The sequence below is a fragment of the Euleptes europaea genome, chromosome 7, assembly GCF_029931775.1.
Source record: "Euleptes europaea isolate rEulEur1 chromosome 7, rEulEur1.hap1, whole genome shotgun sequence".
NCBI classification, from domain to species: Eukaryota; Metazoa; Chordata; class Lepidosauria; order Squamata; family Sphaerodactylidae; genus Euleptes; species Euleptes europaea.
The window spans coordinates 8,723,208-8,735,465 of record NC_079318.1 but is presented as its reverse complement, the minus strand read 5'-3'; the positions used below and the strand labels follow the sequence as shown (position 1 = coordinate 8,735,465).

The following is a 12,258-nucleotide window of genomic DNA, read 5'->3' as shown; positions in this document are numbered from 1 at the left end:
ACAACTATAATGACGTGCTCTAAGGAGGGTAGATTAGATCAGCTACTGGTAGTCTCGTAAGATGAATAACTTTATTCTAGCTCTTGGACCCCTGATTTATTGCAACCTCCCATGGGAGGGTGAAACACTGGCAGCAACAACAATAGCACAAAAACTTTTGGCATATGAATATTAACACAGGATAGATCCTGCATTGCCCCTGCTCATCCTCTGATACCAATTTTCCCTTTTGTCCGCCACTTTTTCTTGGTTTCCAGGCTTCCAGTCAGCCCACAGGTAAGATGAACTCCCACATTATGTGACTGTGCAGGTGTCCATTTTAAATATAATGATCCTCAGTTAAAGCTGTGTGACTGAGGTAAAACAGTGTATAATTTGTGCTAGGAAACAACAGTATCCACTGGCTGACACCCTTCCAATTCTGCTAGTCCGGCAGAAGTGAATGAAAAGGAGATTTTTTTTTCCTTCAAGGTAAAGTTATATAGATGCATTTGGAAATCCGTTGTCAGAACTGGTACCATTTCTTATCTTTGCATTTCAACATCATCTATAAGCAAAACACAAGAAACACAATACAGTTGTGCATATGATCATGTATACAATACAGTTTACTCTGGGGAAGAGGGAACTATAAAAAAATAGGTAAGTAATCCATTATATAAAAATAATGCCACTGTAAAAGTAAAGTAGATAAAGAGTTAAATGAGTGAGATTATAGGTACACAAACAAATAAATTTAAGACAATCATTAATAAGGCTTTTTGCCCTCTTCCCAGGACAATATACAATCCAATTTGTATCTGTCAGCGAGGGCACCCAGTCGGGCCCCGGATAAGTAAGCTCTGTGTTCTCCCCCCCCCCCCCGGTCTCGTGGGAAAGTTCTCTTCAGTTTGTGAAGAAGGGACAAAAGCCGGAGGCAGTAATACTTCCACTTCAAAGCCTTCCTATTGTAAATCAACTATCTGTTCGCAAGGTGTCAATTCTGCCAGAAACCTGGCACCTCTTGAAGCTTGAAAGAACCCTGATGTTTTGCATTTCAAAGATTACGTGTAATCAATTCTAGTGTGTGTTCTCTATATAGATAGTCTGTATCCTCCCCATCAGCATTCTGACCTTAAGTTGTATAGACCTTCTGACCCGTTTGCTTTTCTTAATAAAACTTTTAAAACTCTCTGCAACGTCTGGAGTTGCTGAAATGCAACGAGGTACTGAAGTCTGACAGTAGGTGTCAGAATCTCCTTAGCCTTCTTTTTTATTTTTGTATTAGTAAATAGTATTAGTATGTCTGCGCAATCCACACACTCGCTCACAATGGGGGAAGACCTCCGCCAGAGCGATGAATGGGGGGCAACCTCCCTTACTGATTTTGACCTGGAAACAGCGACCCCGGAGCAGTGCCCACTTGGGCTTGCCGGTTTTCCTGAGGTGCCAACGTGGACCTCCTTGCCCTCGCAAGCCGAGCAGCGACGGAGAATCGGGACCAACGAACGGGCAGCATCGGAGCCATGTGGCGGATTTTACCGGGGACCGCTAACCGCTTGGTACGGAGAAGGGGAAGAGCGAAGCCGGGAGGTCGTTCCTAGAGAAGGGGTAGAGGGACCCTCGATCACCCGCACTCCGGTCACCCCAATCACCACTGCCGCGGTGGAAGTTGCTTTGCTACGCAGACAGAACCAGACGCTGGCTCTACAGAACAGGGACATGCAGACGCAGCTGGATGCTCTGCGAAAGGACTTGGCTGCAGTTTTGGGGCAGGGAGAGAGCTCGGACAGCCCTCGCAGCAACCCCGAGCCACCGTGGAACCACCCGTCTGTAGAGAGGCACCCTCACCCAGGCGCCCTATCGCCAGGGATCTGAAAGTGTCCTTTGACGGATCCAGCACTCAGCTACCCCACTTCCTACTCCAAGTTTCCGGGTTCATGAAGGATCAAGGGGAGACCTTTCCTTCGGAAGAAGCCCGGGTCAGATACATGATCAGCCTACTGGAGAAGGAGGTGGTAGAATGGGCAGTAACGGCGACAGAGACTGTGCCCAGGGTCTTGAAATCCCTGATGGAATTTATGTCTGCGCTGCAGCGCAGTTTTGAGGACCCCCACAGTGGAGAGAAGGCAAAGATTGCCATGCGTCGTTTGAAGCAGGGGGCCCGCTCTGTGAGTACGCTCAGGATTTTCAATCCATATCCTGCAAGATAAGGGAATGGAGTGAGGCCACCAAGGTCCAGCACTTCAGCAAAGGACTGCGTTGGGAAGTGCTGGACAGCTGTTTAACCCTGGGAGATCCAGAGTCAGTAGAGGACTGGATTAAACTGGCGGCCTTGGTGGAAAATCGTAAGCTAACTCTCCAGTTTTCCAAGGATCGCCCGTCAAAGGTACCCCCCGCAGCTCCCGCCAAGGGAGGCAATACAGCGGAACCGCAGCGAGACGGAAGGAACCAAGGGGGCTTCAGCCTCGAAAAGGCGCGCCGTTTCAAGGAAGGAGCATGTCTCCAGTGCGGGAAGATGGGCCATTTCGCAGCGAAATGCACCAGCTCATTGGTGGACTCATCAGGCAACTGAGTGCCCTGGGAGCGGGAAACTACCCCAACTGGGACCCTGGATCGGAGAAGAGCAGAGGGACTGCCAGCTGGCACGGGACAGCGGCCCTGCAAGCGGAAACGGCATTTGATCCGAGCAGCCTTAGCCCTCGGGATCGCTCCAGAGATTCCTCGCCGGCAAAAAACGAGGACAGCGTTCTGTGAGAGAGCCGGCACGGAGGGCACCCTCGGAAGAAACCAAACCGGCTCCGAGTAGGGTGAGTGACCAGGGGGAAACGCTGCTGCTGCCTGTTGTGTTGCGAAACCCCCACGGAGGAGAACCTGTGGCTGTTGTTGCTATCCTGGACTCCGGATGTTCCCAGACCTTGATTGATCAGGCGGTGGTGGAACGCCTGAAGGTCGGGACTCGAGAACTGGACCAGCCCTTGCATTTCCATCAAATGGATGGGAGTGATCTGCGGGGGGGGGGGGGGCTGGTTCATTTGCGCTCTTGCAAGGTGTTGTTGGGGGTGGGAGACCACTGGGAACAGATCCACTTCATGGTAGTGCCTAAGATCTTCTACCTGGTGGTTCTCGGTAGCAACTGGCTGGCAGGACACAACCCGAGCATCGATTGGGAACAGAGGCGGGTTGTGTTTGGGGCTCCCCAATGCGAGGGACATGGACGGGATTACATGCCCGGAGGCGAAGGGGGGGATGTCGTTACGATTGAGGTGCACACGCTGCCCCCGGAGTATAGTGACTTTGCGGAAATGTTTGAAGGGACGGACTGTGACTTATTACCTCCTCACCGCACGATGGACTGTGCTATTGAACTACTTAAGGACATCAAGCCATCCAAAGCCCGAGTTTATCCCATGAGCCCCCAAGAGAAAGCGGTGCTGCGAGAATTCCTTGACAAGAACTTGGCACGGGGGTTCATACGGCCGTCCAAAGCCGCTTTCTCTTCTCCCTGCTTCTTTTTGAAGAAAAAGGGGACCTCTGATCTCAGACTGTGTGTCGACTATAGGGGGCTTAACGCAATTACTGAGACTAATGCCTATCCCATTCCCTTAATCCCGGACCTCCTGAGTGCTCTCCAGGAGGGCTGTGTGTTCTCGAAACTTGATCTGGTGGAAGCCTACTACCGGGTCCGGATTAAGGAGGGGGCTGAAGCAAAAACGGCCTTTTCTTGTTGTTATAAGTTATTTGAATTTATGGTCATGCCGTTCGGTCTATCTGGGGCACCGTCGTGCTTCATGCAATTAATTAATGAGATCCTACATGATCTGCTGTTTAAAGGAGTGATCGTTTATCTGGACGATATTCTGATCTACTCCAGGGACCCTGAGGAACACCGAGGTTTGGTGCGGGAGGTTTTGCGTCGTTTAAGGGACAACCATTTGTATGCCAAGCTGTCAAAATGTGCGTTCAACCAGAGCCAGTTGTCCTTTCTCGGATATGTTATATCCCCCCACGGTTTGATTATGGACCCCGAGAAGGTCCAGGCGGTCTGGGAGTGGGAACCCCCCAGAACTCGCAAGCAGGTTCAGCAGTTCTTTGGGTTCACAAATTTTTATAGAGGTTTTATCCAGGACTTTGCCAAAATAGCCTTGCCAATCATCGATCTGCTTAAAACAAAGGGGAAGGGGCAGGAGGCTACCTTTGCGCAATACCAAGTACCTTGGACTGACCGGTGTCAGGCGGCATTTGAGACTCTGAAGAGGCGCTTTACCTCTGAGCCCGTTCTGGCTCACCCAGATTGTTCTAAGCCGTTCACCCTTCAAGTAGACGCCTCGGAGAAGGCAATGGGAGATGCGCTCCTTCAGAGGGATGACCAAGGGGTGCTTAGACCCTGAGCCTATTTTTCTAGGAAATTCTCCGGCCCGGAGCTAAACTGACCGATTGGGGAAAAGGAAGCCTTGGCTATTAAGCATGCCCTTACAGCCTGGTGGCAGTTCCTGGAGGGGGCGGCTGAACCTTTTGAGGTCTGGACTGACCACCGGAATCTTGAGGCTATATTGGGTCAGCGGAAGCTATCGGCTAAACAGCTGCACTGGGCAGACTTTTTTTCTAAGTTCCGTTTCACCATTAAACACATGCCCGGGAAGGAAAACTGACTGGCCGACAGGCTGTCCCGGATGCCGCAATATGAATGTAGAGTCGAACGGCCAGTGGGATCCCTCTTTACCAGACAACACCTGGGCTTCTAACCAGGGCCCAAACCCGCGCAGCAGCAAGAGGGTCAGTTCCAGATTCCTCTCAGGTGAGGGCTCCCCCTGCCCCCCCATCCCCGGTGGTCCCTGGGGATCCTCTGGGCGCAGTCACAGGGGAGGGAGTCCTCTCAGCGAGAGTGGGGAGACAGGGCGGAGGAGCCGGCCCCAATCTCCCCTCAGGAGTTGGCTGCCTCTACCTCCCGACCCGTGGCAGTCCCGGAGGACCTCCCAGAAGATGCCAACGACGGTGGGGGGAGGCTCTTCAGCGGGAGTGGGGAGATAAGTCTCTTCCACCCCAGGTCATGGACGGAATGGTGCCCTCAAAGATAAACACTACGTCTCCCTGGAGCTGCGGCGGGAGGTGTTGGAATGGAGCCACAGTTCCAAAACGGGGGGGGGGCATTTTGGGTTTGTGAAGACCTTGCACCTAGCAAGAAGGCAGTTCTGGTGGCTGGGAATGCGCCAGGACATCGATGTGTTCATTAAATCTTGTCCCGTGTGTGCAACGAGCAAGCGCTTAATGGGGCAGTCTCCTGGATTGTTAAAACCCCTAGAGACCCCAGAAGCACCCTGGCGGGTAATCGGGATGGATTTCATAACCGACCTCCCATCTAGCCAGGGGAAGATGGTTCTGTGGGTGATCACGGATCTCTTCTCGAAACAAGTTCATCTCGTTCCGTGCAACGGAATGCCCTCTGCACATAAACTGGCTCGCTTGTTTGTGCACCAGGTCTTCAGATTACACGGCTTCCCACGGAAGGTCGTGAGTAACAGGGGGTCCGTTTTCGTGTCAAAGTTTTGGAAAGCGTTTTTGGGACTTGTGGGTGTGCAGCAGGGCTTGTCTTCGGCCTATCACCCGCAGACAGATGGGCAGACTGAAAGGGTTAATGCTGTAGTCGAATGTTAAATGCACTGTTTTGTGAATTACCACCAGGACAATTGGGTTGGCCTGCTGCCTTTGGCGGAATACGCCTATAATAACTTGGTACACTCTGCTACTGATATAAGCCCATTCAAAGCGGTCTACGGAATGGAATTCGGGCCTTTGGGGGCCGCACCCCTCCCGCCAGGCAGCGAATCCCCCCCAAGGTGTCAGTGTGGGCCAACACAGTGAGGAACACTTGGCCCTGGCTTATAAAAAATTTGGAGCAGGCAAAGGAGAGATACAAGGCGCAGGCAGACAAACACAGGGCGCCCCAATGGGAATTAAAGGTCGGAGGGAAGGTTTACCTCTCCACCAAAAATCTCAGGTCTTTACGTCCGTGCAAGAAACTGAGTCAAACATTTGTGGGGCCGTTTCCAATCTCCCGGGTTATCAATGAGGTTACTGTGGAGTTGGAACTACTGAAAACCTTACAGGGGGTGCACCCAGTATTCCATGTGAGTCTGTTAAAACCCTTTAAAACGGCACCTGAATGGCACCCTGAACCCGCAGCTGCGACCCGAATTATGGTGCAAGGGGAACAGCACTTTGAGATCTCCAAGGTGTTAGATTCTCGGGTGCGAAGGGGCCAGCTGGAGTATCTCGTGCATTGGAAACACCTGAACTCCAGCCACGATGAATGGGTGTCCGCTATGCACGTAAAGGCCCCCACCCTGGTGGCGGAATTTCATCGGCACTACCCCGCCAAACCAAGAAAACCCAGGGAGGGGTCTTTGGGGAGGCGGAGTGTCAGCGAGGGCACCCAGTCGGGCCCCGGATAAGCAAGCTCCGTGTTCTTCCCCCCCACCCCGGTCTCGTGGGAAAGTTCTCTTCAGTTTGTGAAGAAGGGACGAAGGCCGGAGGCAGTAATACTTCCACTTCAAAGCCTTCCTATTGTAAATCAACTATCTGTTCTCAAGGTGTCAATTCTGCCAGAAACCTGGCACCTCTTGAAGTTTGAAAGAACCCTGATGTTTTGCATTTCAAAGATTACGTGTAATCAATTCTAGTGTGTGTTCTCTATATAGATAGTCTGTATCCTCCCCATCGGCATTCTGACCTTAAGTTGTATAGACCTTCTGACCCGTTTGCTTTTCTTAATAAAACTTTTAAAACTCTTTGCAACGTCTGGAGTGGAGTTTACTATTGCTGAAATGCAACGAGGTACTGAAGTCTGACAGTATCTTTCACATATGACCAGGACTCCACAAAACTGGATGCTGACTGCGCCAGAAAGCCCCATTCAGCCAGCCCTCCATGCAGCCCATGGAGCTTCTTGCCAGTTGTATATGCAGTAGTTCAGTGGAAGATCTACCCCATTACATCCTTGCCTGCCTTGTTTACATCGAACCTCAGAACAAGTTCCTGGTAAATATTCTTTGCCCTGACCTGGATGGCCCAGGCTAGCCTGATCTCGTCAGATCTCAGAAGCTAAGCAGGGTCAGCCCTGGTTAGTATTTGGATGGGAGACCACCAAGGAATACCAAGGTTGCTGTGCAGAGGAAGGCACTGGCAAACCGCCTCTGTTAGTCTGTTGCCATGAAAACCCCAAAAGGGGTTGCCATGAGTCAGCTGCGACTTGACGGCACTTAACACACACACACACAAATATTCTTTCTGCTTTCATTATCTGATGCCGACAAACTAATTTTCTTGCTTTCTGACATCAACCCTTTTGTTTCCCGAAAAATAGCCCTTTATGGCCTAAGGCAAAGAAAGCTACTGAATAAGGAAAGGAACCAAACTGGTGTATTTTAATCTTATGACTTTTAAGGGATTTTATATTTTAAGTTATTGTAATATTGTCTAGATTGTAAAGGCCTACGACCATGCACAATAAACACATGACTGACTGACACTCCCTAATGATGTGGAATAGCACCATGTGGAATCAATTCCAATGCTTCTAGATGCAAGTGTATGAGAGGCAATGAAGGGGAGGACACCTCATGGCTAAATTTCTCTATAGTGAAGAGGCATGCAGATACCCTAGAATGACTTACCTCATGCGCATGCTTAGAGAAAGAATCGGCACTGGCTAACATAGCCGCTGTTCTTTCTTCCAGTTCTCCCAGCTTCTGTCCTCTTTCATCTAATGCTATCCTTGCTCGTGCTAATTCACAAACAACTCCCGATGCTGCTCCTTTGACCCCTTCAATGCCACCAGGCCCTGGAATATGCTGAGCAAGGCTCCTTGATGCCTTTCCTGCAGCCGATTCACCAACTGGTCATGAAATAGGAAAATAACCCCCAAAATTTAAAGATTAAAAACTATTACTAGTTGAGTGATTTTGAAAACAGAATACATTTTTATGATAAAACTCATTTGAACACATTGCCATGTATAAAAAAGAATTTGCTGATTTTTAATCAAATACATTTGTTTAATAAAGAGTGTTTGAGACTCAGATAACAGTTATTACACTTGGCCTACATACAGTACATTTCTTGTATGACTTAGAATAAACTAGAAAAATATCCATCATCTGATGGGAACATGTATCTAAACATGGCCTTATGCGTGACCCAACTTTCCTATGGTTTCAGAGGGTTAGAAATTGGTGATATTACAATATTTTTGCTTTTGATGATATTAAAATATTTTGCCATGCGAATCATTGCATTGGTTATTTTTTCCTTCCTTTTTAGAATTTCTACACTAGGTTATTTCTTGGTTTATTTCATTAAGACCAACAAAATGTTAATTAAAAAAAGAAAAGAACATTTTCAAGTGTATAACCACTGATGTTCTTCTGAAGGCTTATAAAAAATGGGCACCGAAGTTATTGTAGCTAAATGTATTTGGCCAGGTAAGGCTCATGAAAGCTCATACCCTGCCAGAAATTTTGTTACTCTTTAAGGTGCTACTGGACTCTTGCTCTTTTCTGCTGCTATTGTCAAACTAACATGGCTCCCCATCGTGATGCATTTGGCCAGAGGGGCTGCAAGATGGGGGAAAAAGTCCTGTTAGATTGTAACTCATTTTTGTTCCACAGACACTTCTTCTTCACTGTGCTTAATTATTTAATTCCTGTTCACTTGTACAACATTCCCTTGGGGGAGAGAAAAAGATGCTTTAATTACACTTTTCTCTTTTGAGTAAAATATATTGCTTAGTAATTTTATATGATGGTAATTTTGTAATGAGGCAATGAAGAAAATTAATACCAACCCCGACAAGGACCAATTAAGGGTTTATGCAGGAATACCACAACCTTCCAATGAGACAATTAATTCAGCTAAGAAATAGAAATTGCTTTAGAACACAGAGAAAGATGAAAATTTAAGGAACAGTAGCCCAGGGAAACCTCAATAGTGCACAGTCCGCATACAGACAGGTGGAATATATATAGACAGTCCACATATATACAGCTGGCTTCCTAGAGGCACCTGGTTGGCCACTGTGTGAACAGACTGCTGGACTTGATGGGCCTTGGACTGATCCAGCATGGCTTTTCTTGTGTTCTTAAGTACTTATGGCATTGCAATTGACAGTAAAAAAAAATCAGCCTGGAAAAGATTGACAGAACAACACTGTCTAGATATTTTGTAAAACTGATTGAGGAAAAAAAAGTATTTCTTCTAGATTAACTGTGGAACCAGCCATAGGACTAGATCCAACCCAGGTACAAATCCCCACTCTGCCATGGAAGCTTGCTGGGTAACCTTGGGCCAACCTCATACTCTCAGCCTAACCTACCTCATAGTATCGTTGTGAGGATAAAATGGAGGGGAGGAGAACAATGTAAGCTGCTTGGGTACCCATTGGGGGGAAAGGCAGGGTATAAATGAAGTAAGTAAATAAACAAATAAATAAACAATCCACAGATGCAAGGATCACAATCTTTCCCAAATCCCACCTGCTCACAGCAGTTCTTTCTGACCCTGGAAAAATTTATTCCTGATTCATAAGTCCCCTGTAGACTAACAGCCATACAGAAACTACAAGAGAGGGGGTGACATTTTGGAGCTGTGCTGACAGAAAAGGCAAGACAGGGCAGTTTTGTTTCCTTCCCATCCATACTGCAGTCCCCCCAACCACATGGATATTAGTCAATATGGGTCCTGCAACCCCAGGAATAAACTTTCCTGGCACTGAAAATTATTGCTAGAAGAAAGGGAATACATGAACTGTCCACAAACATTAGTTCCTTCTGCTTTCAATATGCTCTTTAAACTTTGCTTTGTATATAAGCTAATAGGACTCTGGAACAGAAATGGTTAATAGATTAGCAATCTAATCCTATGCAAAACTAAATTAAGTAAAATCAATGGTCTTAGGTATTCCTAACTGTGCAGTGGCCTCACTGAAAGTGACTGGCTGTTACTCAGGAAATGGGTGTAATGGTAAATGCAAGTATGTGGATTCTGCTGTAATTGGGCAAGAATTCTGTCAAAAATATTTGATCCAATAATATATAACTGTAGTTAATTAAAAGTAGTCAAGTAGAGGAAGTGCTGCACTAGCTTCAAGACCAAGACACACAAAACACCTGGAATCCATGAATAGATCCCCCAAACATGTATTTTAAAGGCAGTCATAATGTGTGTGTGTATGTGTGTGGTTTAAATCCTCGTTTTCTATGTCATTTTCACAATAAGAAGTGACTACCCCCTTCCACTTTAAGCTTGAGAAGAAAAAACGACAGGTATGATACACATACCTGTTTTTCTTCCACCTGTGACTTAAAGGAGTAAAGAGGCATTTCTGATTGGAAAAATTACTTGAGGGGGTAGGGAAGAATTAACTCCTCATTCCTAGCACTGTGGCCCCCAATCCACACCCCAAGGTGGTTGCTTTTTTTTCCAGGAATGATTATGGATGCCCAGCATCACATATAGTTTTGGCCTTAATTTGTTCTTTTGTGTGCTTCATTTTATGATTTGAATGATATTAGCTCACTCGTCTCACATGAAAATATACTTATTTTTAAAAGCTACAACTTACAAAGTTCTTCTCGGTCAAGTGATTGTGCTCCACCACCAAACAGGCCTTTGAAGAATCCCCTATTTGGTGCCTCTGGGGTTTCTACTGGTGTGAAGAATTCACCCAACATTTCCTTTAGATAGATGGAAAAGTCATTTTCAGCAATCCCCAAATATTATATAATTCAGAGTGTCCACACAATTCAACACTGGTAGACTGCAGAAACAGAGGGAAACTATAGTATTGTACATATTAGATCTATTCTTTAAAATTTGGCTACTAAGACACACAATGATGTTGTAAGACATTCTTTCAGATTAAAGGCCGAGTAGCCCCTCAATCACTACATATCACATTTTTTCAAGGAATGTAAACAACATATGTTCTTTGCTTATTACAAATACAATACCTTCATGCAAATGTAAAATTGGTCATTTAACAGAATATATTGATAATGGCCTGACTTGAATAGCACAGGCTAGCCCAATCTCGAAAGCTAAGCAGAGTCAGCCCTGGTTAGTACTTGGCTGGAAGACTACCAAGGAAATCTAGAGTTGTTATGCAGAAGGAGACAATGGCAAATCACCACTTGGCAAACCAAATGTCTCTCTTGCCTTGAAAATCCTATGGTGTCACCATAAGTCAGTTGTGACTTGACAGCAAAATTTATAGACAGACAGATAACAACACACCAGCATAGTTTACAATTAAACACAGATGCATTGAAACATGCTGACAGGATTTGCATGAATTGAAGTAGCAGGAAGGGTAAACAGAGAAGAATTCACATAACTGTTTCTCCATGTAACTAAATTTAGCCCATTGTTTATTGATTGAGGAAATGAGCTCGTAACAGCAGAATCAATACTAGGACAGTACAGCCAACCAGCTGGCAAAATTGTTGCCTGTACTCCTAAGCTTAATACAGGGTCAAGTTGTTCACCTCTTCTCACTGATAACTAAAACAATTGAGGATGGTCCAAATGGAAAAAAGTTTTTCTGTAAATCTAAAAAGTGCTTTGCTAAGATCTATCCTGATCCCACTTTTCTCCCAGAAACCGAATCTGGAGGTTGTAATCTTTTCGTTTCTACCAAATTGAACATAGTTTGTGATTACCCATGATTTTAGGCAAATACATTTTAAACTAAGTATAGCTTTTCCCGTTAACAGCCTCCTATTCTATACAGATCAACACCTCATCTGGACCGAATCAATCTGTCTGTCTAGATAAGCTATGATCAGAATTGCAGAAAGAAATAGCTTGTCTTCCAGATAATGCTCCTGTAACACCACTACCAAAAGAATGTAACGATATTTCATACTTTACCTGTAGATTTTCACATGTTTCTTGACTGTAGGTGATTCTCTGGATTTCTGTAGGTGAGACAAGGTACAATGCCTGCCCGTTGTTGGTGAAGCAAAATGTTCTGGCTATTCGCATGTTGGTAAGTGGCAAGTAATAAACATCCAACAGCGGTCTTAAACTTGGCAAACTTGAGAATAGAATTAAAAGATTGTTAACATGAAATAAGAGTTCTTAACATTGTTGTTTCTAAACCTGATACAGTGCAGTAAATTCCCTTATCTTTTTAGGCTGACACATCAGAAATATTGCAGGGGTGTGTGCATGTCCACACATTTGAGTGCAGCAGGAAGAGGGAATGCTTCTACTCATGTAGAC

General features: G+C 46.1%; 1 protein-coding gene across 2 annotated transcripts in view; it reads right to left on the bottom strand.

The window, feature by feature from the left end:
• Positions 1–251: 251 nt before the first annotated feature.
• Positions 252–12,258, bottom strand: part of STXBP5 (syntaxin binding protein 5) — a 210,609-nt gene continuing 198,602 nt past the window's right edge. For both annotated transcript variants that reach the window (XM_056852557.1, XM_056852558.1), the window contains 4 exons: positions 11,905–12,070; positions 10,598–10,709; positions 7,653–7,873; positions 252–547 (listed from right to left, as the gene is read on the bottom strand). In XM_056852557.1, coding sequence (XP_056708535.1) covers positions 506–547; positions 7,653–7,873; positions 10,598–10,709; positions 11,905–12,070 — 541 coding nt within the window. In that variant the 3' untranslated portion in view covers positions 252–505. The remainder of the gene's footprint in view (positions 548–7,652; positions 7,874–10,597; positions 10,710–11,904; positions 12,071–12,258) is intronic.